Source organism: Hippocampus guttulatus, chromosome 2 (assembly GCF_054856545.1).
Source record: "Hippocampus guttulatus isolate MCC_2025c chromosome 2, RoL_Hgut_1.0, whole genome shotgun sequence".
NCBI lineage: Eukaryota > Metazoa > Chordata > Actinopteri > Syngnathiformes > Syngnathidae > Hippocampus > Hippocampus guttulatus.
Genome location: NC_141262.1, coordinates 33086506 through 33112083, shown reverse-complemented (window position 1 = coordinate 33112083; position 25578 = coordinate 33086506). Strand labels below are relative to the sequence as shown.

The window sequence follows — 25578 nt, the reverse complement described above, 5'->3', positions numbered from 1 at the left end:
TCATATATGGCCTTTTGTAATTGATCTTTGATATGACTTATGAACTTTATTGTAGGGTCATGTAAAAGTGGTGCAATACCTTGTCAAGGAAGTCAACCAATTCCCATCAGATATTGAGTGCATGAGATACATAGCCACCATTACTGACAAGGTAGGCATTTCATCAATGTGGGGGGGATTCACACCTCTATTAAGCCGTTACAAACGCCCTGACAGGGTTCATACACCTAAGAAATATATCTTGAAACACAAAATGTCGAATAAATACCAAGCTGCTGATTATTGTTGACGAGCTGTCAAATTTTTATGATCTTGGTTTTTTTTGGGGGGGGGGGATTTTGACTGGTCCGACTTTGAAGAGAAATAGCAAGAAAATGTGCCAAGATACCAAGGTAAAATTGCAATACGTGAAGTTATGGTCACAAATAAAAATCTGCAAAAGGGTAAATCCGCAATAACAGAACCGCAAAAGTGGGAACACTGTACATGGGTTTTGCAAAGGAAAAAAACCAATTCAAGTACACTTTTAACAAGCTTTTTTTTTTTTTTCTTGGCAGGAGCTTTTGAAGAAATGCCACCAGTGCATGGAGACCATTGTCAAAGCCAAAGACCAACAGGCAGCTGAAGCCAACAAAAATGCAAGCATTCTCCTCAAGGAGCTAGATCTGGAGAAGGTAATGCCCATCAATGGCTGCGCTTTGGGAAGTGACAGCTTCCGAATATACTTTGCGGTGTGAACAAACACACATAGCATTTAAATGGCTGTGTGTTCTTCAGTCTCGGGAGGAGAGCAAGAAGCAGGCTCTGGCTGCCAAGCGAGAGAAGCGCAAGGAAAAGCGCAAGAAGAAGAAGGAGGAGCAGAAGAGGAAGCAGGAGGAAGAGGAGGGGCAGAAAATCAAGGAGGATTCATTGGATATGCAGGAACTGAAGGAAGATTCTGCTGAAGGTGATTTTAACGACCTTGGTGTCAAATGCATCGAGTCCTATTTTACAAGTGTTCATACTCAAGAGCCTTAAATTAAACCTTCCAAGGCTTAGCTCTGCTTTATTTCATGTTCAGTTGAGCCATTTTGGGAAGTGTTTCATTTTGCAGACGTTTCAGGGCAGTCAGGTGGATTCACTCCTGACAAATAATATTTTGGGAATGATGAAATGAAGTGTTTAGTTGTCAAGGACAAGTATTGTTGATTGTTTGCAATGTGTATTTACACTGGAGGGATAGTGACTGAACTGACCACAAATAACGAACGCTAGTGTATATTTGATACTTGTATGAGCCCAAGCAGCCGCAGCAGAGAGTGCTGCTGTCTCAGCTTTCCACTCTAGCTGACTGTCATTTACAAATCTAACATTTGTGTTTTGTGATTGAATGAGTCTGTAGTGCAGTGGTCCTCAACTAGAAATGCTGTCGCTCCACTTTATTTTTATTTTTATTTTTTAAAATAAGATCAAGGTCCGGTCCCATGCACGGCGGTCATGGGGAGCAGGGCTATATGCCCATTTAGTATGGTCAAGCCAAGCTTATACAAATCAACACTCCTCCCAACCGACCAATAATGGGATGCGTGAAAATAACAATTATTCACTTTGCCAGTACACAGCAAATAATGAGAGGTATTGTGTTGAGGCACAGGAACTCTTTTGTTTTGTTAAGTTGTGCCTGCTTAATAATAGAAATAGCCCTTTTAGGGAAATGAGACATTTTACTTTAACTTTGTTAAACAGTAGTTGTCTTTTTTCCCTTAATTTAACAAAAGCAAAACAAAATACTAATTTTACCAAAATAAATACTAAACATGAAAACAAAAATATCCTTTTCATTTGTACAATTCCCCATTTCACATCCCCTCTGAAATCACTGAAAAATATATCAGAAGAGGAGTTAAGAACCATTTTAAATACTGACACAAGGGAGCACATGAATGTGCAGTGCTGTTCTTCCACTAAAGGTGAATGCAATGTCTGAGGCATGCAAATATTATTTGAGGACGCCATTGTGATGTTCAATTTACCATGTTGCGGTGTTCTGCTGTTAAACAGCTGCAAAGATCCCCGGGTAGACGGGAGCAAAACTGCACACAATCGAAACCTCCCGCGATTCGTCTTGTCTAATTGTCTGTGTGCGGCTCTCCTGGGCTGAAGCTGTGAGCACACTGTGGCGTCGCGCATGCGTCTGTTTCCTGACACAATCATCCATTTTGAATGTGTGTGTAAGCGTGGATGGTTGTTCGTCTCTGTGTGCCCTGCGATTGGCTGGCAACCGATTCAGGGTGTCCCCCGCCTACTGCCCGAAGACAGCTGGGATAGGCTCCAGCACCCCCTGCAACCCTAGTGAGGATCAAGCGGTTCGGAAAATGGATGGATGGATGTTTTGGGATAGACGCGTGCTGACGCTTACGTATGGACACACCTTAAGTTCAGAGGAGCCAATCAGCGCATCGTTATCGCCGACGTGCCCTGCCCAGCCAGGGTCTCCAGTTAGTTAAAACATACACACACAGTCGCGCTGCTGCGGTCCTCTGCAATACATCTGTTAGTGCACGCAAAGAATACAACGGATAATTTTAACAAGCGATCGCGGTAATGCGCAGATTATAATCTAAAAATATAAAATGTATAACGTAAAAATCACTTTATAATTTATTATTTTATACAATTTGCCGAGGGTCCGGAAAGAGGAGGTCGGCGGTCCGGTCGTGGATCGCGGTCCGCCAGTTGAGGAAGGCTGCGGTAGTGTGTATACCTGAAACGTCAAACTACACACAACATTCTTATCAGTCTCATTTTCACAAAAAAAATATTTAAAAAATAAAATAAAGCAGGTAAATCTTAAATTTACGGTGGCGCGTGATTACGTCACCGGAAGTTGTTAGCGCTCAGCAGTTTGCAATTGCAGCTTGTGATCAGAGCTGTTGCGCTCTCAATCTTTTAAATCGACATTATTCTCATTCAGAGTTTGCTTCGTGTACAATTCACCGAGGGCACGGGCAAAGAATAGGAATCGAGGAGGGCCCAGGGAAGCACTTTAAAACGGTACGTGTGAGCTACAATAGTTAACGGGCTGCAAAAGTGCGCCGCATGCCTCCGTTTCAGGCTGTTTCTCATCATGGCGTGTGTGCGTGTGCGCGTGCGCATGCGCGCGCCGGTAAGGGTAGATCCTGGGAGGTTAGTTGATCGAAAAGTAGATCTTCGATCCAAAAAGTTTGGGCACCCCTGTTCTAAAACAATGAGAAGAATCAACTGACTTGCCATGAAGAGATCATATTTCTTTAAAAAAAGAAAGAAAAAACAAGGCAATAACAGTAACAGTACGGTAGTGGTCACTAGTTTCTCACATTTACTTGTTCCTTTCTCAGAATCGGAGGTTCCTATTGAGCCTCCCAGTGCAACGACCACCACCACCATTGGGATATCTGCCACCTCAGCCACTTTCACCACAGCTTTTGGGAAGAAGAGAGCAAGTGTAGCCACGACCCCGAGTACAAACCGCAAGAACAAAAAGAACAAGACTAAGGACTCGCCAAATGAACCTATAATATTACAGGATCAGCAGGTGAGAAGGTCTTGGCCATTTGTGCTTTATAAATCCTATGGACCGACATTTCTATTTCATGTCAATTCCATCTGACACTGTTTCATCTAATAGGTTGCACTAGCACAGCACAAGGCTGACAAGAACAAAATCCATGGGGAGCCCCGGGGAGGAGGTGGGGGTGTGACAGGTGGCAACAGCGACTCTGACCCTCTGGACAGCACCGACTGCGCCAGTGAAAGCAGCAGCAGTGGCGGAAAGAGTCAGGAGCTCAACTACCTCCCTGACCTCACCTCGTCTACATCGTCCTCCTCCTCATCATCCTCATCCTCTTCTGCCCCTTCCTCAGGGGTCGCCCAAACTCAGGCCGTTTTGGTTGGCCCAGAAAAAAGGCACTGCCCTCAGCCTCTGACAGAAGCCAAGATGGACAAGGTCACAGTCGCCATCTCAAAACCAACACAAAAGTGAGTCAGCTGTGTGTGGATGATTGGATGCTCTTGCATTCAAACAAACAACCAACCATAGCTGTGTTTTGGTTTTAACTCTTAATATTTGAATGCCAAAATGTGTTTAACAGTTTTTACATTTGGTGTGAATTGTAATTTAAACTGCTTGTTTTTTCACAGAGCTCCAGACATGCATGACTCCACCTCAAACCCTCTGCCCTCACCATTTAAGACCATGGCTCTTCCGGTTATCTCACCCAACAGTAAGCTTAGTCTTACAAGCCCCAAGAGGGGACAAAAGAGGGAAGAAGGTTGGAAGGAGGTTGTCAGGAGGTAAGTGCTTTTTGTTTTGTTTTGTTTTTGTACCGATGACACATTTGGTCTACTGTATTTTGCTAACTCTGCCTTTTTGCTTCTTTTCCAGATCTAAGAAACTTTCTGTGCCAGCCTCTGTTGTGTCGCGTATCATGGGCCGTGGGGGCTGCAACATCACGGCCATTCAAGACGTGACAGGAGCCCATATCGATGTAGACAAACAGAAAGACAAGAACGGCGAAAGGATGATCACCATAAGGTAAACATTAGGGCTGAACAATTAAGCAAATTCATATCAAATGGATTAAAATGTGATTTTTCTAATCGTATTCTGCAATTTTGAGAGGGTGCTTCATTTTGGTTGTTGGTAGGCTTTTTAAAAATTACTATTTTTAAATATATATCTATAAATATCAATTTAATGTATTGATCATTTCTCGATAAGGGTCAGTGAGTATAGTCCACATGTTTACGCACATCATTTTTTCATGAAAAGTTGAAGTGATAAAGCTATAGATTATATATGTTTTATATAAAAAAAATATATACAGTATATTTTCTTTACACACTTGTTTGGTAGAATTTTCTGACATTGTAGTGAATACTTAAAAAACTGCAAGTCAGTGTTTATTTACTAAGTAAAAGTAGATACTCTCTTTCTTATTGATTCATGGTTCATTTATCTTCATTTTAACATTATCCTAACCCCCCCTAAGAAGAGGAAAACATCTCGTGCCCCCCCAACCCTGTGCGACTAAAAATAGTATCATTTGTCTATAAAATTGTTCTAAATACACCTCTGCATAACATTGTATTCTTACTAAACTATAAGAGAATAAAAAAAGAGAAATATGGGCCAACTTACAACAAAGAATAGCTTTATTAACTAACAGAAAAGATTTAAAGTGCATTTGAAATGCAAAAATAAAACGAAATCCTTAAATTGTAAACATTTTTTGACTGACCACGTCAAACCATACCATACTGAAAAATAAAATTACATAAAATCAATAAATAATGCATTCAAACTAATCACCAACATTAACTCAGGAGCACAATATTTTTAAAAAATTAACGTGCAAAACAAAAATATATAAAATAATTTGTGCTGATTTTTTTTTTAATCAAAGATGATGTCTGGATTAATGGCTACAATGAGCACGTTTTGCAACGCACAACTTTTTGAAACAACGTTTGAAGCAGGACGCAGCAACTCTCAGCTCCTGCTCAATGTGTAGCCGGGACCTGTATTTTAGTTTACTGAAGTAGCAGTCACAAAGCGGCATGATTGTTGGCAATGTTCGGCACGTTTTCGCTGAAAAAACTCAAGCGGTTTATCAGCGTGATTGGGGTGTAATGTCTTTAAGTGACGCCTTAATTTATTTGGCTTCATGCTGTCCACTACCAATATTTTTAGACACAGTAAGCACACCGATCTTTTCTCGTCTGCCACCGTGGTCACAGTGAAGCCATACGACTTGTCACATTTCCTCCCTTCGAATGCTCCCTGCGCAAACTCCGCCAATGAGAGTGCCACTGCTCCCTAATGTAGTGGAGGTGCCACTGCACTATTAGGACAGTAAAAAAAAAAATAATAATAAAAATAAAAAAGCATGTTCCCCAAGGTCAAACGCGCCCCCTTGACGGAGCCTCGCGCCCCACTATTTGAGAAACACGGTCCTAACCTTTAATACCAAAACATTTATGTACAACAAATCTCATACTATTTATTGTAATGAAACATCATTTGTGTTTGACAATTCAAGAATCATTTGTTTGCCACAAAATCCATGAAAAAAAAGAATTGTATATTAAATTGTAATATTGAGGGGGGGGGGAGACTGACAATTAGATGACTTTTCAAAATTATTCAACTTTATTTGTGGACTGAATAATGATTAGCTGTGAAAGGTATCATGAAAATTGTTGTCGGGTCCGCATCATGTCATTCATTCCAATTTTGCTTTGGCAGTTTTAACCAGTTTGTGATGATTGGAGTTTATTTGTATTTGCCGGCTTAAAGTGTGCTTTGTTGTTGCAGGGGGGGCACAGAGTCTACACGATATGCAGTCCAGTTGATCAATGCGCTAATCCAAGACCCAGCTAAAGAGCTTGAAGATCTGATCCCTCGCAATCACATCAGAGTACCAGGCTCCAAATCCTCCTCCTCGTCCTTTGGCAACAGCACAGGGGGCAGCGGTGGTTCAAATTCGGGACCAAAGTCCCTCAGCTCACTGGTTACCTCCACAGGCGTGTCGTTTCAGCCCTCTTCATCCTCTTCATCATCCTCTTCTCAGGCCGGAGGAAAGATGGGGAAAGGGCTGTCATCAAATGTCAGACAACCTTTCCCAGTATCACTGCCCCTTGCCTACGCTCATCCTCAGCTGGCCCTACTGGCAGCTCAGACCATGCACCAGATCAGACACCCTCGGCTGCCCATGGCACAGTTTGGTGGCACTTTCCCTCCCGCTGCTAGTACCTGGGGTCCCTTCCCTGTGCGACCTGTGAGTCCTGGCAGCGCTAACAGCTCCCCGAAACACAATGGAGGCAGCGCCGCTGGCCCGGCCAGACCTAACTCTACCCCCAGTGAGCACAGCAACACCTCCAGCTCCGCAGTTGCCACCAGCACCTCAACCACCAGCTCTCCCAGCTCATCTGCTGCCTCTGCCACGCCTCTCACCCCCAATCCCACGCCGTATAACCCTCAGCCAAGTATCGCCACCCCTTCCTCAGTCCGAAAACAACTCTTCGCTCCTGATCCCAAGTCTGCCGCTGTCACATCCGTGTCTGTCGCCGTTTCTGCGACCAGCAGCGGCCACGCGGTGCGAGGCACTGGGTCACCGGCACACCACAGTTCCTCCACGACTCCACTTAACCCCTCTCAGCAGCAGGTCGGAAGCATGTCGCAGCCTCCCCTCCAGCAAGTTAAAATGGAGCCCAGTGCTGTTTTGACTGCCAGAAAAGAGAAACCCCCTCAACATACTGAGAATCAGCCCGTTTCTGCCAGCGACGGCATTGCTTCGGCAGGCTTCACTGCAGCCACTGTGGCTTTGGCTCCCAAACCAGAACCTCGGCAGCAGTTGCCTGCCCCATCTTCCTCCATTTCATCCACGGAACCTCTCCCGGCACTCCTTAACTCCCAGCCCAACTCCCACCTCACCGCAGTACCACCTCCTGTCCTTTCACACAATGTTGCACACCCTAACAACACGTTGCCACACTTCTCAGCCCCCGCGCCAAGAGTCTCCCATCGTATGCAGCCACCAGGGCCTTACTATTCCCTTCCCGAGCAGCAACAGATGCAGACGCAGCAGCAGTCACAGTCTGTGTTCGTGCCCTTCAATCCGCAGCAGGAACCTGCAAAACAGACCCAAAACCAGACCTCCCAATCTACCAGTTTGCCTTTGCATGCTCAAAGCCAGGCCCAAAGCTCCCTTCAGGTCTCTGCCAATCTCGGCATGATCAATGGTTCCCAAATTCAGCATGTGGCTAACGCAGGCAAGCAAATGCCACCCAACTTCGGTCCTGCAGGCCTCTTCAATTTCAGCAGTATCTTTGATAATAATAACCAGGTACGACAAATCAACTGCTTCTGTCCAAGAGCGATCAACCATTTTGAGGTTCATGTGGCCATTTTTAAACAAATACAAAAGCCATGGCCCTTTTTGCACAACTTTGTGTTAGAAATGTGATTTCAGAAATGGAAACTATTCATGCCAGTACTTAGTCCTTTGTTCACCTTGCAGGTGGGAAACAATCAGGTGTGGGGTCATCTTCCTGCTCGTTCGCCTCCAGAGCCGTCGTACTCGGCCCCATCGGCCTACGTTAACGTGGGCCAGATGGAGAGCATGATCCCTCCGCCTCCCCCAGATAACTCCAAAGCTCCAGGTTACCGCTCTGCCTCTCAGAGGATGGTTAACACCCCCATAGGTATGAACAAGTTGATTCAGTGGATCCATTTTCATTCTTTTTATGTTACCATCTAGACCAGGGATAGTCAATTGAGATAACCCCTCACAAAGAGCTGCACACTTCCTAGCCAGATGTTTGACAAAAATGCCATTTTAATTAAGGACAAAATTATGTGCGCATAGTTTAATTTTTTTTTTTTTAATTGAACCTATATATAGAGGCTGATTTGATTATATAGAGCTCCGGACTGATCGCCGCATGCATTTGTATATGTAGTCAAGCTGGCAATGTAGTACCGGTGACAGGCAAAAGACTTTAATTTGTGTTTCAGTCAACATTTCATCTGAGTGAATTGACAACTCACTTTGATGAAAAGGACATTCGATACATCCGCAAGTTGGAAAGGTTGGATATTACAGATCTTTATAAAGTACCAAGAGTGCTTTTTACATCTATCACCAATAGGGAGAATGTTCCAGATCTACAAGACCCAAATATCTATAGTTATTTGTGATAGTTTCCTTCTCACTACACTGGTGAGTCCTTGAGATCATAAAAAGGCTTGGAAAGTTCCAAATTTAGGTTACGGGCGTGTGCACTTATTAGACTTGCAACGGTTAATCTTTGAGACCATTAGAATGCTACTGGCAAGATCAACCAGGTACCCTTGGAGTTGGCTGTCTGGTGGGTGGGGAGTACCGGTATATGAAGACAATGAGAAGCCTCCCTTCCGGAGACACCGGAATCACGTCTGTCACAGTCATTTAAGTGTAAATTGTTATACAATCAAATTACATGTACATGATTATACAATCATTTTACACGTACACGATTAACTGATTCAGTAATTGACACATTGCTCAGCATCCAATTTGAAATGAAATGGAATATGAATTGAACACTAGTGGTTTTAGCAGAGCTGAGCGGACCAAATGTGTCCTGTTTTTTTTTTTTTTTTTTTTTTTTAAACCTATGGCGACATGCAAGTCAGCACATTTACGGCGCATATTTTCATCCACATCTACGAGACGTATCAACTGTACATAAATGATTAGTGTTACTGGCAACTTTATATGATACTGTAGAGGGGAATGTAGCGGTGCATAAAACTGACTGATGAGGCATAAGAAGTGATGAAGTTTTGAATGGGAACTTGCAAGCTAGTCAGCAGTTACCTCCTCATTCCAGCGGCTCTGGCGAGGACTCTCAGCTGCTTTCCGTTATGTCCGAAGGCACGTATTCGTCCGACAGATCCGGATCCAAATCGCTCTCCAACTCATCGTCTTCGCCGTCGTCATTACGAGACGATTCCGGCGAATCTTTGACGTAGCCGTCGCCATTACGAGACAATTCCGGCGAATCGCTGACGTGAGCCCGGCGTCGGCCATGCGAAGGCGCATGCAGCCTCTTTGCCGTCATCGCTGAGCCGATCTTCATCAGATGAACTCGAAACTCGGCGTGAGCTATGCGGGCCGTGTGGAGCACGCGATATTTGCGCAGGCTGAAATTCTGTGCATTTGACGGGTGCTGTTTTCGATTACGTGACCGAAGCGTCATCTTCTCTTCCACACAAACACCATCTACTTTGTTGTTTTGTTTTGAGAACGCTTTTATACCGAAAAAAACAATCCTCAAGTGTTAGTTGTTTCCTTTTCTCCATCGTTGCTAGTTGCTAATGTTCCAATCCACTATCCAGAGTTTCCTCCTTGATGAATGTCGTGGCCAAAAAATGCTGAAAAAAGTCCACATCAGGTCCACACGACGTAACAACAAACACAAAGTGACAAAACAAACCAAAAAAAGCAAGCCTCATGAGAGCACTTGCCGACGGCTGCCTACTCGGGCGCCATCTTGACTTCAAAGCTTGCTGCAATAACTTGTGCATTGCAAACAAACGGTCAATGCTTCTTGTGAAAATGGGGAATAATAGCTGTATAGGTTTTCTATTGGAGTCGTTGCTTTTTAAATTGAAATCTTTCATGGCTAATAGTGTCTTTAAGCAAATAGGTTTGTGTTTAAATTTGTTGAACATACAATATCTTCTGATCCAGAAATGGTAATAATAATAATAATAGATTTTATTTATAAGCGCCTTTCAAGACACCCAAGGACACTTTACAATAACAGTCTTGGGGTTTAAAGGTGCTCTTGGGTGATGAATGCCATCTAGTGGTTAACACTGTTGTTACAACTTGAAACTGCTCTTCTACATTCAACATTTTTATTTTTCAAAAAGTAACCGAGGCCCAGTTTGAGTGTATGTAGGCTGCCAGTTGCCCATCCCTGATGTCGACTAAGAGATTCATCCAAACGGCAAATGCATGCTGTCTGTACCCACAGCATTGACCAGCTATGCCACCAGTATCTCTGGGAGCCCGGTGTATCTGCATGGTCACACGGGAGTCGGCACGCCCTCATTCAGCAGGCAGCACTTTTCCCCCCACCCCTGGAGTGCTTCCACATCTGGTAGGAGCCGCAATATGGCTTTATGTTTGGTTAAGAAAAGTAAAGACCTCAGTAAATGACACTCTGCCTGTCAAGTCTGCTCTCAATATGTCAATACTGAATCTCCCTCCCCTCTCCCCTCCATCAGGCGAGTCTCCAGTTCCGCCTCCATCGACAGCATCAAGCTCCAGCCTCTCCACCTCGGCCGTGGCCCCGCCCCCCCAGCCCAAGCAAGGCGCTTCCTCGCAGCAAGACCGGAAGGTCCCTCCACCCATCGGGACGGAAAGACTGGCGAGGATCAGACAGACGGGCTCGGTGAACCCCCCTCTCCTCACTACCAGCTACACTGCCTCGGTTGGACAGGGAGGCATTTGGTCATTTGGTGTTGGCAGTGCTTCAGGTTAGACCACCCGTTTTATTTACTGTTCAAAAATGTAGGGTCAAACAGATAATTCCAAATTTTCCATGAAAATGCACCAATGTATTATATACACTAGTGTTCAATAGTTTGGGGGTCACTGATAAATATCCTTTTTTTTTTTGAGAAAAGCACAGAAATCTGTTTTTACCACAACTACAATGTCTATACATTCATTTTTTTCATTGCATTTGTTTTTTTTGTAGAAACTAATGCAATCCTTTCAAAAATATTCACACTAGATTTTTTTTTTTTTTGTACTCTTGCTAAAACTGTAACCTGTTGTTACAGAGGGCATGTCTGGTTGGTCCCAGCCCCTGATGGGTAGCCACATGATGCATCCTCAGCTGCAGGCGGAGCAGTCGGCTTTCTCTCAGCATCAGCCCATGGAGCAGGATGACACGGGCATCGCTAACCCCGCTAATAACTTTCACCAGCCTCAGCACATGCCCAACACTTATATGGACTTCCCAAAGGTAAAGCAAAGCGATAACTATGTTCAAGGGGTCTCAGTTTTACGGCAACACTGGCATTTGGAAGCGATGAACGTTGCACAATAACATCAGTAAAGCAGTTTTTCCTGGGAGATTTCATCCAGACCTACCTAACATACACATTTTTTTAGAAATCTGGAGGGGGGTGAGGAGCCCCACAGGATTAGTCACATTTAAACTTTTGAAATACTTAAATAGGACCCGATTTATGAATCGGCTAGCTGATATTAATTGACAAATATGAGCTCTTTTCAAATTTGCTGTTGATCTTTGCAAAGTTTTAGTTGGACAGTAACACAACAACTTAAGACAAAGACAATTAATTTCAAATTCCCAAAACATAGGCCAATTTTTTTCTCTGTTGCAATATTCAACAAATACTAAATGATTGCACTACTAGTCACTTTATTTTTGCTGCTACCTCAGCACTATTGGTACCCTGACTTTGTGTAAAGATAATACTTGCGTATTACGTCTGAAATGTTTTTGGTTATAGTTGCTGGTTACTGAAATGTAAGTGTGGCTCAAACTACCGGTGTAGTGTACTGTTCTTAACCTACAAATTTGGGTTATGTCACAGGCGTATGAACTTAACACATTTATAAAATGAGGACTTATGCTGGTCAAAAACAAAGAAAACCACTAAGCATAAAAATGTGTTCTGTTCTGCATCAGGGAATACCCATGTCAATGTATGGAGGAACCATGCTGCCCCCTCATCCACCAATGGCAGATGGTCCCGGGGGACCCATGTACAATGGTTTGCATGCCGGTGACCCCGCGTGGAGCCCCATCATCAAAGTGGTCCCAAACAACGCAGACAACACTGATCCACAACAGCAGGTCGGGTCCCATATTGTCATGTCACATCATGCAGCGCTCAACGTATGACTGACTTGTTGCTTCCCACCTTCAGATGTGGCCTGGCACCTGGGCGCCACATGTGGGCAATGTACACCTGAATCACGTCAACTAGATGGCGTCGTCCCCAGTCAAAAAAAACAACCAAAAAAAAAAACCCCTACAAAAAAGAAAAACACAGCTTACCGACGGATGATTCTGACCAATTATGACGAAGAACAAACAAAAGTACAACATATTAACACGACTAGAGAAGTGTGAGTTGCAGAGCAGAGGTTTAAGAGTTGGCGGTTCTCCCGAACCCATTCTTGTTGTGCCTATTTGGAAGGAGGAGAAAAGTTGAGTGGTCTGATGGTTCAAACAAAATGTTTGATGGCCTGTTCAACAGGAACCGTTCTGCATAGTTTAGCGATTTTGACTTAAAGCCGCATTCACCGTTCTTTGGCTGCAAGAGGCTGGACATGAAGTAGCTATTTAAACTCGGCCCAGACCTAGTTGATGATTACCTTAAGTGAAATCAGAACCTTTTAGAGTGGTAAATACATGTATAATTGTTTACATACTAAAAAGGGTTAAAATGAGAGTAAATTTCATGTCGTATAGTGGCTCTACTTTATGTAGCCTGTATTAATGTGAAATATTTACCTTAATATTCAATAAAAAGGTTGAAAAGTGTTTGTGTCCTGTCTGTCTTGATATAAACGAAACAGCACACCTCCAGTTAAACGTGTAGTTTTTCTTCAGATGGAACTGGGGCATTAGACAAGGTGGAATTTTGAACAGTTCAAAATAACAGTGTTAGCACAAAAAAGTCAGGAAAGCCTACGAGAACATCTCAAATTTATTTGGGATTTTTCAGAGGCACGTTTAATTGGCAGATATGTGCTGACTTGTATTTAAACTGAGTTTGAGCATGACTAGTTATTAACAGCAATATCCCAGTTGTGAAATGTGGTTGCACACTTGTGCAACCACATTTCAGTTATTTTTGCCATCTCTCAAAGATTAAAACAGTAACAGCTCGACTGTCTTACCGGTAATACTTTTTATCCATTTCTAGTGCCACTTTGGCGCACTTCAGCAATTGAACCTTGTTCATGAACTTCTGTGCTGCAGTAGTTCAATATTCATATCGGACCAGCCCTGCCCCAAATAATGAAGAAATAAAATATATATGTCCAGTATGACCTTACCAATGCTGATTTCATTAAATGTGTATCATTAAGGTAGATAGATGAGTCATCTAATTGCCCCTTTACAAAAAGCACAAAGGGATAAATGGAAAACAAGTTTTTTAGTTGATACTCGTCACAAACTAGTACAGTTACACATTTACAAAAAGCTTTGTTGTGTTTGTTTTCTCAATGGAAAAAAAGTGTGAAAAAAGCTAAACAGTTCCCAAAGCTTTTCATTAAATGTAAAATAGTCACCCCATGCAGAAGATTTTTTTTTTCAGTTGGGTGAGCTGTTGCCTGTTTGAAGAAACTGCAGCAGCACACCCGAAATCAACACAAACTACTGTATCAATCTTGCAGTGTTCATATCGGTCCAGTATTTATAGTGACTTGGTATCAATATTATTTGGGTCGATCTGCCCACACATACCATACACATTGTCCTCACTAGTAGGACAACTAGTGAAGCGCATGATATTAATTAGTTGAATATTGTCTCTAATAGTACTAGTAGCCCGCAGTTGTCAATCGTGCGTATTTTTGCTTCTGTCGTAACGTGTTTGTAGTTGTCGCTAACGTCGGAATACGAGACTTTTATCTTGAAGCGCGATGCGGAAGTCCTACTGAAGTGTGGTTGTATAATGTCTGAGCTTCCGCTCTCATGATAGCAAACATGGCGGCGTCCGCAAATCCAGCTGTCGTCGACCAAACACCGACGACAGCCGCCTCGGGGATGGAAAGCATCCCGTTTGACCCGTCAAAGCCTCCGGTCATCGAGGGCTTCAGCCCTTTACGGGTGGTGAAAGATGAAACATTTAAAGAAAAGTTCTTGCGCAAAACCAAGGACAACCCGTTCGTCCCAATAGGTGAGTTACACAAGCCCATTTACGATCAAGTTTTTACTTGTATTTTTTTAATCTTACACAACATCAAGCGAAACTTCGTCTAGGACCTCGCTTCTTAGGCAAAGTTGATAAAGGATGTCATTAATTGATGCTGCTCCCATATGTTGCTCATTTTAGCGACGGTGGGTTAGATGGGCATGATGGTACAATTGATCGTTTTTCATTTGATTAGTTATTTTTTGGTTTCCCAGTAAATCTGTTAGTTGTGCTCTTACAGTATATGCTTGTCTAGGATACAGTGTTTACTGGTCAATTTTGAGGCCAATAAATTATAGAGTCCAATATTTGTCAGATGAAAAATCAGGTCACCGATTAATCAGACGATTAATGAAAACATATATATTATGGATAAAATAACTTATTTGTTGCTTCCTTAATACTTACAAACATAAAGCCATGAATTAGAAGATTTGACTGTTTTATAATTTTTGTAATAATTTTCAGCACCAAAAATGTTCATTGCAGATTATAAAACTATAATACGAACAGCACCCAAAGAAGTTGTTTAGCACTAGAACTGGGCAGTTTCCACTATATCCTCCTGACTACCAGTAGTTCAAATTTGTCCTCTGTAGAGGACATTTGTGAACCTAAATATCTCCCACCCAGTGCCTCCAATCGCATTAACTCATTTTGTTACTCTAAAGAGGACATTCAGTGCTTTCCAATGATAACACATTTGTAGGGGTTAGAAAAAGTAAGAACATGGCTTCCCTCAGTGCAAGCACTTTTTATGGGAAGAGGAAAAGTAATACTTTTTATTAAACACATTTTGTCTTGAAATGTTGTTGGCATTTTAATTATAAGACTCTTATGAACACGTTAAAGTGTTATTTGAGTTGTTTTAAGTGTATTTGAGCCTGTTTAAAAAATGTAGTGGGATTTCAAAAATTTCTTTTGGAGTAGTCCAATTACTTCACATTGATTGGGGAATTTCAGAATAAATGTGATTGGACAACATTTTTTTTCCCTGGTAGTCAGGAGGATGTATGCATTTAAAACAAAAAGGGCTAATTAACTGCACCAATTCCACAGCCTGAGTTCCAAGGTTTGGGTCTTGACAGTTCGTTTGTGCATTTGTGGTGTGACGTGCAAATTAGTTCCAGATTTTCTGCCGACCTACATACAAAATCGGTTCCATCGCTGCATGTATTAACCGCTGTAACATTAAAATTGCTTGTTCACTGATACCAACTAAAGTAATGAATGCATGCTGAGCTAATGCCACTTTTTTTTGTATGTCGCCAAGGTTGCTTGGGGACGGCGGGAGCGTTGATGTATGGCCTCCGAGCGTTCCATCAGGGCAAAACCAGGCAGTCGCAATTGTTGATGCGGGGCCGCATCTTCGCCCAAGGCTTCACCGTCGCTGCGCTCATCGTCGGCGTCGTTGCCACCGCACTCAAACCCAAACAGTGAGCAAGAGGCGGCACTGCAATTGTACATTCTTCCATTCACAGACTGAAGGAATGGAATAATGTAGTGCAAATATATACCGTACACTGTATACATTCTCCATATACCAATGAGTCGGACAGCCTTATTTATTATTGGGAAAGAGATTTTGGTCATTTCAAATGTGGCTTACCCAAGAGATACTGTGCTGTATTTTCTCTGCTTTGATGTAATTATTTTATTAAAATGATACCCCCACGTAAGTGCCTTTGAAATACATACATGTCATGCAAAATAAAATATGGGAGTGCCTTTATGAAAAGAAAAATTTAACCTACGTTTTACTTTTTGAAAACTATAATTATATTGAGAGTGTCTATTATAATCTTTGTCAGTTCTCTACATACACAAGCTTTTATGGTCAATTGGAATGCATTAATTTTGGTATTAGCATACGGAACAATGATGGAACAGTCGTTTGGGAATTTTAGTTTACATTATTGCACAATATTTAGTGACACACACACACACTAAAAAGTAATACACTTGAAAACTAATGAAAAACTATTATAATCCAGGCAACTATCCATTTTCTATAGTGCTTCCCCTAACTATTAGGTTCTGACTTTGGACAAGAGTTGTAGTACACCTTGGACTAGTTTCCAGTTAGTCGCAGAACATTGTGACACCCATGGCTAATTTAGCATCTCCACTTAGCGTGACATCCATGTGAAGCCAGAGTGTGTCATTATATTGAAGGGAAGGAAATACTGTGCAAATTGACCAGGGTTATTCGAAAAGTCACTTTCAAACATATAAGACTAAGTTGAGTATCGGTGTAGAGTCCTGTCTTCTCATGTTGACCCCAAGGCAGTTGCTAAAGGACAAAATTGAAATACAATCTGTTCAATGGCCCTAGTTGACTTTCAAGTTCTAATTTCATCACTATAGTTTCCTGTATTGGGATAGGCTCCAGCACCCCCCGCAACCCTAGTGAGGATAAAGCGGTTCGGAAGATAAATGAAAGTCACGTAAAGTGTAATTATTTTAAGTACGTACACTTCCATTTCTAAGTCACTTAAAGTGTAATTATTTTAAGTATGTACACTTCCATTTCCGGTTGAATGGTTATCATGTTTTTCTTCTGTACGTTTCCTTTGCTAGGCAGCAACATAGTGCATCGTGGTTTTGTTTTCACTTTTATTTCCCGAAAATGTAGACCTCCCAATTTCCACCAATTTTGGGGAGGTTCTAGTAAAGTTTAAAGAACTTTGCTGTTTGGATATTTGGATTTGCGTGCCCCAAAAAATACATTTAACAAAAGCTAGGATAAATGCTGTGCGCATCACAATAAAATCTGATTTCATAAGCGCAATTAAAAAAGTTAATCGACATATTTCTTCGATTTTTCAGGGGAACAATTAAATTTTGTTTTAAATATGTAGCTATTATGAACTAGCCTTCTGTAAAATACTTTTCCAATCAGTAAGGAAGGCATTCCTTTCACTTTTGGAATTAAAGCTAATCAACTACACTTTGTATGATATTCCATTTTTTACATGCAATCTATCATACAAAGACACATTACTACAAGTAATTATTTCTACTTTTTATTGACCAATTCTCTTAACATTCACTTTCCTCAGTTTTCATAATATCCAAATAGGCAACATGTGAAAGTTGACACTGAGTCGATTGTAGCTTATAAAATGTGGATGAAATGAGAAACTAACTCAAGCCTTCCAATTGTCAATTTTGATGCAATCGCAAAATTGCTCGGTTGGGGGATTACTTTTGCCGCTGCTTTTAACTGTCCAAATTAAGTCCAAGTCATCTTCCTCTTTTCATTGTAGAAGATGACATTTCAACCGTATTGGCTTACAACAAACATTCCAAAGTTGTTGGTTCTACATTACGGAGAGGCATGTGTGGTTACAATCTGCAAGTACCTGACTAGTGAATAACAACCTGTAGCATATAAAAAAATAGTAAACGTCCACTCCAATTCTTGGCAGAGGCATGCATTAAAATTGATCAAAGTAATCATAATTTAAAAAGGGTAAGAAATGTTAACTTACAGTAACAATATTTTCTGCAGTAATAAGACAAATCTAATAACAATAATAATAATAATAATAGAACAGTTCATGATCCCACAAGGGTGAGAGTTCAAAAGTATAGGCATCAAGAAAGGTGGGAAGGTCGTATACTAGTTGGAGTGGTGTGGAAAAGGGGGATTTGCAAACATTTTGTGATATGAGGTGCAGTGACAAGTGAAAAGGCAAAGTAAGTGCGAGCGAGCCCGCCCCCTAGCGGACAAGAGGGGTCTGTTTGAGCGAGATGAGCACCGAGCGCATCCGGGACACGTCCTTGGCCTGCTTGTTGGTCTTGGGGTTGAAGTCACACAGGTGGGCCACGCGCTCCCACGGCGACGCGGGGCCATCGCCGTCGCTCTCGGCCAGGAAGGCCTCCTCTGACGCTCTGCGAGTGAGAGGGCCGATGTCAGCACGCCCATTTTTGACACGCTACTGCACGTCACACCACAAATGCACTAACGAACTGTCAAGACCCAAACCTTGGAACTCAGGCTGTGGAATTGGTGCAGTTAATTAGCCCTTTTTGTTTTAAATGCATACAGTATTGTTTTATGAAGGGTGGCGCAGCGGATTTGTTGACCAGTGTTTTTTTCCCCGATTTATCGGAAAAACAAAACTCCCAACTTTTTAATTTCCATCCCTTTCCTCAAAAAGAGGACCTTATTTCAAATTGACAATGCAGAAGATGCACAAAAATAAATTGCTTACGATTTCAGTTCTAGATTTGATCTGTCACGTCAAAGTTTTCCAAGGTAAAAATAGATGTTTGAAAATTTTGATTGGCCTTCTCAGGTGGACGGACTACAGAAATCTGACAATATTCACTGATGAGAGGCTGACAACGATTTGGACAATTTTAAGTTCAACAATTTATCAATTAATTGTTCAATCTCTAATTCATTTAGTTTATTAATAATTGGTTAATTCATTTACTGCAAATAATTCCATCAATATAACCATCCATCCATCCATTTTCCGAACCGCTTAATCCTCACTAGGGTCGCGGGGGATGCTGGAGCCTATCCCAGCTGTCTTCGGGCAGTAGGCGGGGGACACCCAACCAATTTCATAAATATAATTCAACAATCGGTAATTGTAAAATTATAGTAAAAATTATTCTAAAAACTTAAAAATAAGAATTATTGATATTTTGCTAGGCGGCCCGGTAGTCCAGTGGTTAGCACGTCGGCTTCACAGTGCAGACGTACCGGGTTCGATTCCAGCTCCGGCCTCCCTGTGTGGAGTTTGCATGTTCTCCCCGGGCCTGCGTGGGTTTTCTCCGGGTGCTCCGGTTTCCTCCCACGTTTCCCAAAAACATGCATGTCAGGCTGATTGGACGCTCTAAATTGTCCCTAGGTGTGAGTGTGGGCGTGGATGGTTGTTCGTCTCTGTGTGCCCTGCGATTGGCTGGCAACTGATTCAGGGTGTCCCCCGCCTACTGCCCGGAGATGGCTGGGATAGGCTCCAGCACCCCCCGCGACCCTAGTGAGGATCAAGCGGTTCGGAAAATGGATGGATGGATGGATGATATTTTGCTACGTACAAGTTTTAACTTTTAAATCATGTTGAAATTATTGTTCCCTCCCACTACTCATTACCTACGAATCACCTGGCCAAGGTGTATGTTTTACAAATCTAATGTGCTGAGCAAGAAGAGCACGTGGCAGTTGTATTTCTGGTCCCTTACCTAATGTTTTGTGTTGCACCAAAACATATTTGCGCCTGCATTTCGTTACATATTCTCATTTTATGTAGGATAATTAGCTTTGATTGGAAGTTGAGGAAAAACTGTCACATTGTTTTGCAGGCTGTGTAAAATGACTCTCTTGCTACCTTTTTAGTGTCCGGGGATGCGTCTGGTGAGAGTGACTAAAAGGTGCCGGCGGGTGAGGAGGCGATCAACAGGGAAAAGCACAAGAGTTCTAAACCTACACAAAGCCTATTAGATCAGAGTTGGGCTGTTTGGAGAAAGCCTTGTCAGCAATCCTTAGTAGACAGTCAAGGCCAAGTGAGCGGGAAAGAGAAGGAGACAGGGAGAAGAGTGTCAGTGCCACACAACAGGTAAACATGTTAGACTCTACCATTACTAAAGGAGGGATGGTCACGCAAACGACAAAGAATTGGTGGACAGACAAAAGTGGGGAAAACACAAGCGCTACCGTGTCAAAATTGGGCCGAGTCTGTCAGAAAGTGTGAAAGAAGGACAGGTTAGCTTCACAAAGTGGGGAGGGAAAACAAAGACACACTATGACAAAAGGCTACGATTATATTGGGGAAAAAATACATTTCATGCGCACCAGGAATGGCAAAACAAGCAACTATGATGTATACCCTTTCAATCACAGGACTTTTGATCATTATTAATTATAGGACTTGTCTTCCTCACATAACATACTGTAGTGTAAAATACTTTACAATTTTGAAAAAAAAAATGATTCAATTGTGAAATAAAAACTAATGAAAAAAGGCACCTAGTCATAAATGCAATCCCAACAATAATGCAAGCAAATGCGTGACTTTATCACCTCAACTTTGTCATGTTTCATGAAACAATGATATGTAAACATGTGGACTGCACTTGTTAAGCACTCAACTTACAGTGCCATGAGAAAGTATTTGCCCTCCTCCTGATTTCTGTGTTCTTGGCATATTTATCTCACACGCAAAGATTTCAGTTCATCAAACCCATTTTAATATCACACAGAGACACCCCATGTTAATATAAAATGCAGTTTTGCGATAATTGCTGATGAGTCTTTCATATCGCTGTGGACCAATTTTGTCCCACTCTTCTTCACAGGATTTGTTTCTACTGCGCCAAACTGGGGGGTTTTCTGGCATGAACTGCCCGTTTAAGGTCACACCACGGCAAAGTCGGACTTTGACTTAGCCAGACCATCCATCCATCCATTTTCCGAACCGCTTAATCCTCACCAGGGTCGCGGGGGGTGCTGGAGCCTATCCCAGCTGTCTTCGGGCAGTAGGCGGGGGACACCCTGAATCGGTTGCCAGCCAATCGCAGGGCACACAGAGACAAACAACCATCCATGCTCACATTCACACCTAGGGACAATTTTAGAGAGTTCAATCAGCCTGCCATGCATGTTTTTGGAATGTGGGAGGAAACCGGAGTACCCGGAGAAAACCCACGCAGGCCCGGGGAGAACATGCAAACTCCACACAGGGAGGCCGGAGCTGGAATTGAACCCGGTACCTCTGCACTGTGAAGTCGACGTGCTAACCACTGGACTACCGGGCCACCCCACTTAGCCAGACCAAATATGTAATTTTTTTTTTTTTGCATTCAGAAGTGGACTTGCTGGTGTGTTTCGTCCTGCTGCATGGTCTAAGAGCGCTTCAGTTTGAAGGCGCGAAGGAATTGTCGGATGTTCTTCTTCAGGGTGTTTTCTGGTCGACAGCAGAATTCATTGTTCCATCAATCACAGCAAGTTGTCTTGGTCCTGAGGTTGTAAAGCAGCCACAGACCATCACGCTGCCACCACCATGCTTCACTGTTGGCATAATGTTATTTTTATCAAATGCTGTGCCATTTTTACCCCAGAAGTAACGGGCCGCACATCTTCCAAAAAGTTCCAATTTTTCACTCATCAGTCCACAGAATGTTTTTCCAAAAGTCTCGAGGATCATCAAGACATCTTATGGCAAATGTAAGATGAGCCTTTGTTTTATTTTTGGACAGCAGTGGTTTTTGCCTGGGTACACTCCATTTTTGGCCAGTGTCTTTCTTATGGTAGAGTCATGAACACTAAACTGAGGCCAGCGAGGTCTGGAGTTCTTTGTGTGTTGCTCTAGGTTCTTTTGCAACCTCCTGGATGAGTCGTCGTTGCACTCTTGGGGTCATTTTAGTTGGTCGACCTCTCCTGGAAATGTTTACCACGGTTCCCAGTTTTATCCAATTGTGAATAGCGGCTCTGACAGTGGTTTGCTGAAGCCTCAGGGTCTTGGAAATGACTTTGTAACTTTTTCCAGACAGATAGATTTCAATAACTGTTCTTTCAAATTGAATGCATTTAATTTATAATTTTCTTGAGACCTTGTAGCCTACTTCACTTAGTCTGACAGATTCTATTTATGTGATTTCTTGAGGCAACAAATGTGGCGCTAGGGTGTTACCTGTGAAAGTGAACTCAGCTTTCCCAAAACTCTCATTAGTCAGTTACTTTGTGATTTAACAAGGGGGGCAATTACTTTTTCATATAGGGACAGGTAGTTTTGGATTTTTTTTTTGTGCCTTAAATTGGCATTTAGAAACTGCATTTTGTATTTCTTTGGGTATTCTGTGTGATATTGAAATTGGTTAGAGAAACTGAAACCTTTGTATGTGATAAATATTCAAAGAACACAGAAATCAGGAAAGGGGCAAATACTATTTCACAGCATCGTATGTAGACACTATCAATAACGAAATATGTTAATATAAAAAAACCTAATCCCAAAAATCAACTGAAATAAAGCATAATTTAACTTCCAAATTGCAGCCTTTACAATTTGAAAATTGCATTCTTCTGCAATCTAGTTTTTAGATTCGAAACATGGCAGTGAGGACACTTCACAGATGCTTGTCATCAAAACATGCACTTGTTGGCAGTTACATGAGCCAGGGTGTGCAAACTGACCTTAAGACTCGAAAGTCAGTGGTCACCTGTTCTCGTAAATTTGCATTAAAGTTCCCGTACATGTTCTGCTTTGTTAATTCTCATTCAGTCGACTTTAACATTTTAAGAGTTATTTTCAAGATCCTCTTATTTGTTTTCAAATCTCTGAATAATCTCGCGCCACCTTACCTGTCTGAGCTCATCCGCCCCTACACACCTGCCCGGCGCCTCAGGTCTGCGGACCAGACCTTATTAGAAGTACCAAGAACTAAACTGAGGCTCAGAGGGGATCGAGCCTTTTCTGTTGCTGGTCCCTCTCTCTGGAATGACCTCCCGCTGAACATTCGGCAAGCCTCCTCGCTGCCCATCTTCAAAACCCTCCTCAAAACTCACTTGTATTCTTTGGCATTCGACTCAGCATGACTTAGATTTGTTCTTGGTTTTACTGTTTGGTGCTTTCTACCGTCTTTATTAACCATTTGTCTTACTGTTTATTGTGCATGTTAAATTGCTCCATGTACAGCACCTTGTATGCAGCGATGGCTGTTTGAAAGTACCCTGTAAATACAGTTGACTTGACTTGACTTTAACTACATATAAATACTGGGTGGTGATAAAGGTTGCCACATCGTGGCGTAATGTTTGGGAATTATTTTAACTTCATGATGCAAAAGGCACTTTACTATTGTTGCCCACATCGACCTTCCGCATGCCAACAGGTGGACATGTCTGACCCTACCAACCTGTTGTTGGCCTTGTTCTTCTCCATCTGCTCACTCTGGTGCACGTGCCAATCTTCCAGCTCCTTCTTGGCCTTCTCTCGCCACTCCGCCTCTGCCGCCTTGGATGCCGAGTCTTGAGAACAAAACAATGACTTGCTACATAAGACTGAAGTTCGAAGAATAAAACGATTAGCAAGTAGCTGAGGTGCAGCTTACTGACTCACCCAAAGCCTCAAGGCGTTCTTTCTGTTCCTCCCTCCACTTGCGTAGACTTTCTGGCTCTTGCCTCTGAACATCCACCTGTGCGATGGCTGCGTAGTTGTCCGTGGGACCGTTGGACTCCTTTTGGTGGACAGGAATGTGTCCGTTATGAAAGCAGTTACATGAAAACAGTTTGCTCAATGTGGGAAAAAAAATATTTATTGTTATTTAGCATCACTTCTGTTTTGCAATGCGACATACAATTTGACCTCGTTTGGGAAAATGGCCAGGACAACGTTTCCAAGAGGGCTAACACGTTTATTATGTGTATTAAATGTTGGTTATGTGTATAAGAAAGTAAATACAACAAGGGCCATTAACACAATGTAATTGTGAACGTGTTAGTACAGCTACCTAGCTCAAGTAAAGCGAATGAGTACAAAGTGTGACTATATGTTGTAACTGAGCAAGACTGTAAAACTTAATAACTTGCCTTCCTTAAAATTAGTGAGGACTCAACTTGAATGACTTATTTTTTTTTGCTACAGCAACTAGGGACTTGTTCAAAATATTAAAGTTAAGACTGGAAAATGCAAGATAATGGACTTATAAAAACACCTCTGGAGCTGCCTCGACATTGGCGAGAACAAGCAACCCCTCCGCACGTGCATGGTACAACAGAGGAGTGCACTCTTTTCGGGCCTAGAGTTAGCAGCTCATGTTCATCTCAAAAAAAGAAGTGAGGACAACACCGTCCAAATTCTGGACAGAGAGGACCACTGGTTTGAGTGATATGTAAAAGTCATCTGTCAAACTCGAAAAGCCCTGTCGTCGTCACAGGAGGAGGGCTGCGCCGTTGCCTATCATACTGACATCTCTGTCTCCTGAATATCTCACCAAGGACATTAGGCTGGAGAAGCTTTTTAGACAAAAGACAACAACCAAGTCGAGTTGCCTCGATTCCTAAGCACGTCATTTTTTTCCTTTTTGTTTTGACCCACCTGAAACAGATCCCCGTTCACAGTGGCGGGCTCCTCTCCAAAAGGATCTAACATCATGACACGAAAACAAGAATTAAATAAGAAATTAATATTGACACACACCTTTTGGGGCGTGTTTGATGTCCCTTCGTTGCTGCTCTGCCCCTGTTGTTACTGTGAGGAGTCATGCAAAAAATGCGGCAGCACCTGTTCGGCCTGCTGAAGCGACACAACTTCCGGGTTGATGAGTAAACGTTAAGACACCCACGCTTACTCATATCGCTGAAATTCTTTAGATGGTGTACGGTCAAAAAAATGAATTATTAAACGAGGCGTGCGTGATTTAAATGTGCAAACGGCATCGCTGTTGTACAGAGCTATTAAACTAGCATTGAGGCTATTACGCTAACCGGCTAAAGGTTTATAAATGGCAACATTGTCGCCCGTTGAGTGTCAACGTTACAATAGCAAACATGACTGGTGCTATTGTTCTCCAAGTATGTTAAGAGTTAAGTTATCTCTATAAAAGTGAAGCTTTTATGTCTGCTCAGTGAGGCTACGTTAGCTTTCGTTAGCTCGTAGGTGTTAGCTGAACGGTCCAAAACTTGCCGTAGTTGCTCGTCGGTAGCACCGGGGGCTCTTGACTTTCCGCCTCGTCCAACACCCCAAAGCCTCCGTCGTCGTTCTCTATACCCGCTATCTCACTCTCCTGCTGGGCTAAGAAGGCGGCGGCCGGGTCCTCTTCTGCCGGGTGTGCTCCGTTGTCAGCCATCTTCGTCAAGAGTGTTGCCTTGAAGTTTAACTCAGCTAAATGTATGTGTTCAAGGCAAACAAACCCTTGTTTAATCACCAGCGCTCCAACAACCGAGCAAATTATGAATATGAATCTCTTGCAATAGCAGAGAGGGTGATAAATGAAGCTCAAAACGTCAAAACGGCCTTGGATAAAACACTCGGCGATTTAAAGCCCTCACTGATGATTCATGACTTCTCCACTTGATTCAATCGTCGATGATGGAAACGACCAGTCGCCACAGGGTACGATATCTTGATATTTGGTGCCATCTT

The 25578-nt window shown here is 42.5% G+C and overlaps 3 protein-coding genes across 5 annotated transcripts in view; 2 read left to right on the top strand and 1 right to left on the bottom strand.

The window, feature by feature from the left end:
* The window catches only part of ankhd1 (ankyrin repeat and KH domain containing 1), a 40228-nt gene extending 27130 nt beyond the window's left edge, over positions 1 to 13098 (top strand). The window contains exons 26-40 of one of the 2 annotated variants that reach the window (XM_086105756.1): positions 56 to 151; positions 558 to 674; positions 778 to 946; positions 3357 to 3553; positions 3647 to 3794; positions 3882 to 3996; positions 4159 to 4311; positions 4403 to 4552; positions 6335 to 7865; positions 8040 to 8223; positions 10546 to 10671; positions 10799 to 11050; positions 11360 to 11544; positions 12238 to 12405; positions 12479 to 13098. In XM_086105756.1, the coding sequence (XP_085961882.1) occupies positions 56 to 151; positions 558 to 674; positions 778 to 946; positions 3357 to 3553; positions 3647 to 3794; positions 3882 to 3996; positions 4159 to 4311; positions 4403 to 4552; positions 6335 to 7865; positions 8040 to 8223; positions 10546 to 10671; positions 10799 to 11050; positions 11360 to 11544; positions 12238 to 12405; positions 12479 to 12538 (3651 nt within the window). In that variant the 3' untranslated portion in view covers positions 12539 to 13098. Of the gene's footprint in view, positions 1 to 55; positions 152 to 557; positions 675 to 777; positions 947 to 3356; positions 3554 to 3646; positions 3997 to 4158; positions 4312 to 4402; positions 4553 to 6334; positions 7866 to 8039; positions 8224 to 10545; positions 10672 to 10798; positions 11051 to 11359; positions 11545 to 12237; positions 12406 to 12478 lie in introns of both variants that reach the window. The other variant, XM_086105755.1, reaches the window with a different exon arrangement.
* Positions 13099 to 14244: 1146 nt separating this feature from the next.
* higd2a (HIG1 hypoxia inducible domain family, member 2A) lies at positions 14245 to 16158 on the top strand. The gene is made up of 2 exons (XM_086105754.1): positions 14245 to 14464; positions 15753 to 16158. The coding sequence occupies exons 1-2, from the start codon at positions 14260 to 14262 to the stop codon at positions 15917 to 15919; spliced, it is 372 nt and encodes a 123-aa protein (XP_085961880.1). The 5' UTR covers positions 14245 to 14259; the 3' UTR covers positions 15920 to 16158.
* A 1334-nt stretch (positions 16159 to 17492) lies between these two features.
* cltb (clathrin, light chain B) lies at positions 17493 to 25522 on the bottom strand. 2 transcript variants are annotated; one of them, XM_086105752.1, is made up of 6 exons: positions 25120 to 25522; positions 24532 to 24578; positions 23554 to 23671; positions 23351 to 23462; positions 19924 to 19977; positions 17493 to 18376 (listed from the first exon to the last, which is right to left on the bottom strand). In XM_086105752.1, exons 1-6 carry the CDS (start codon positions 25280 to 25282, stop codon positions 18205 to 18207), a joined length of 666 nt encoding a protein of 221 aa, XP_085961878.1. In that variant the 5' UTR covers positions 25283 to 25522; the 3' UTR covers positions 17493 to 18204. The 2 variants fall into 2 exon arrangements, with proteins under 2 accessions (XP_085961878.1, XP_085961879.1); XM_086105753.1 differs by lacking the exon at positions 19924 to 19977 and having other exon boundaries at positions 25120 to 25518.
* Positions 25523 to 25578: the final 56 nt, after the last annotated feature.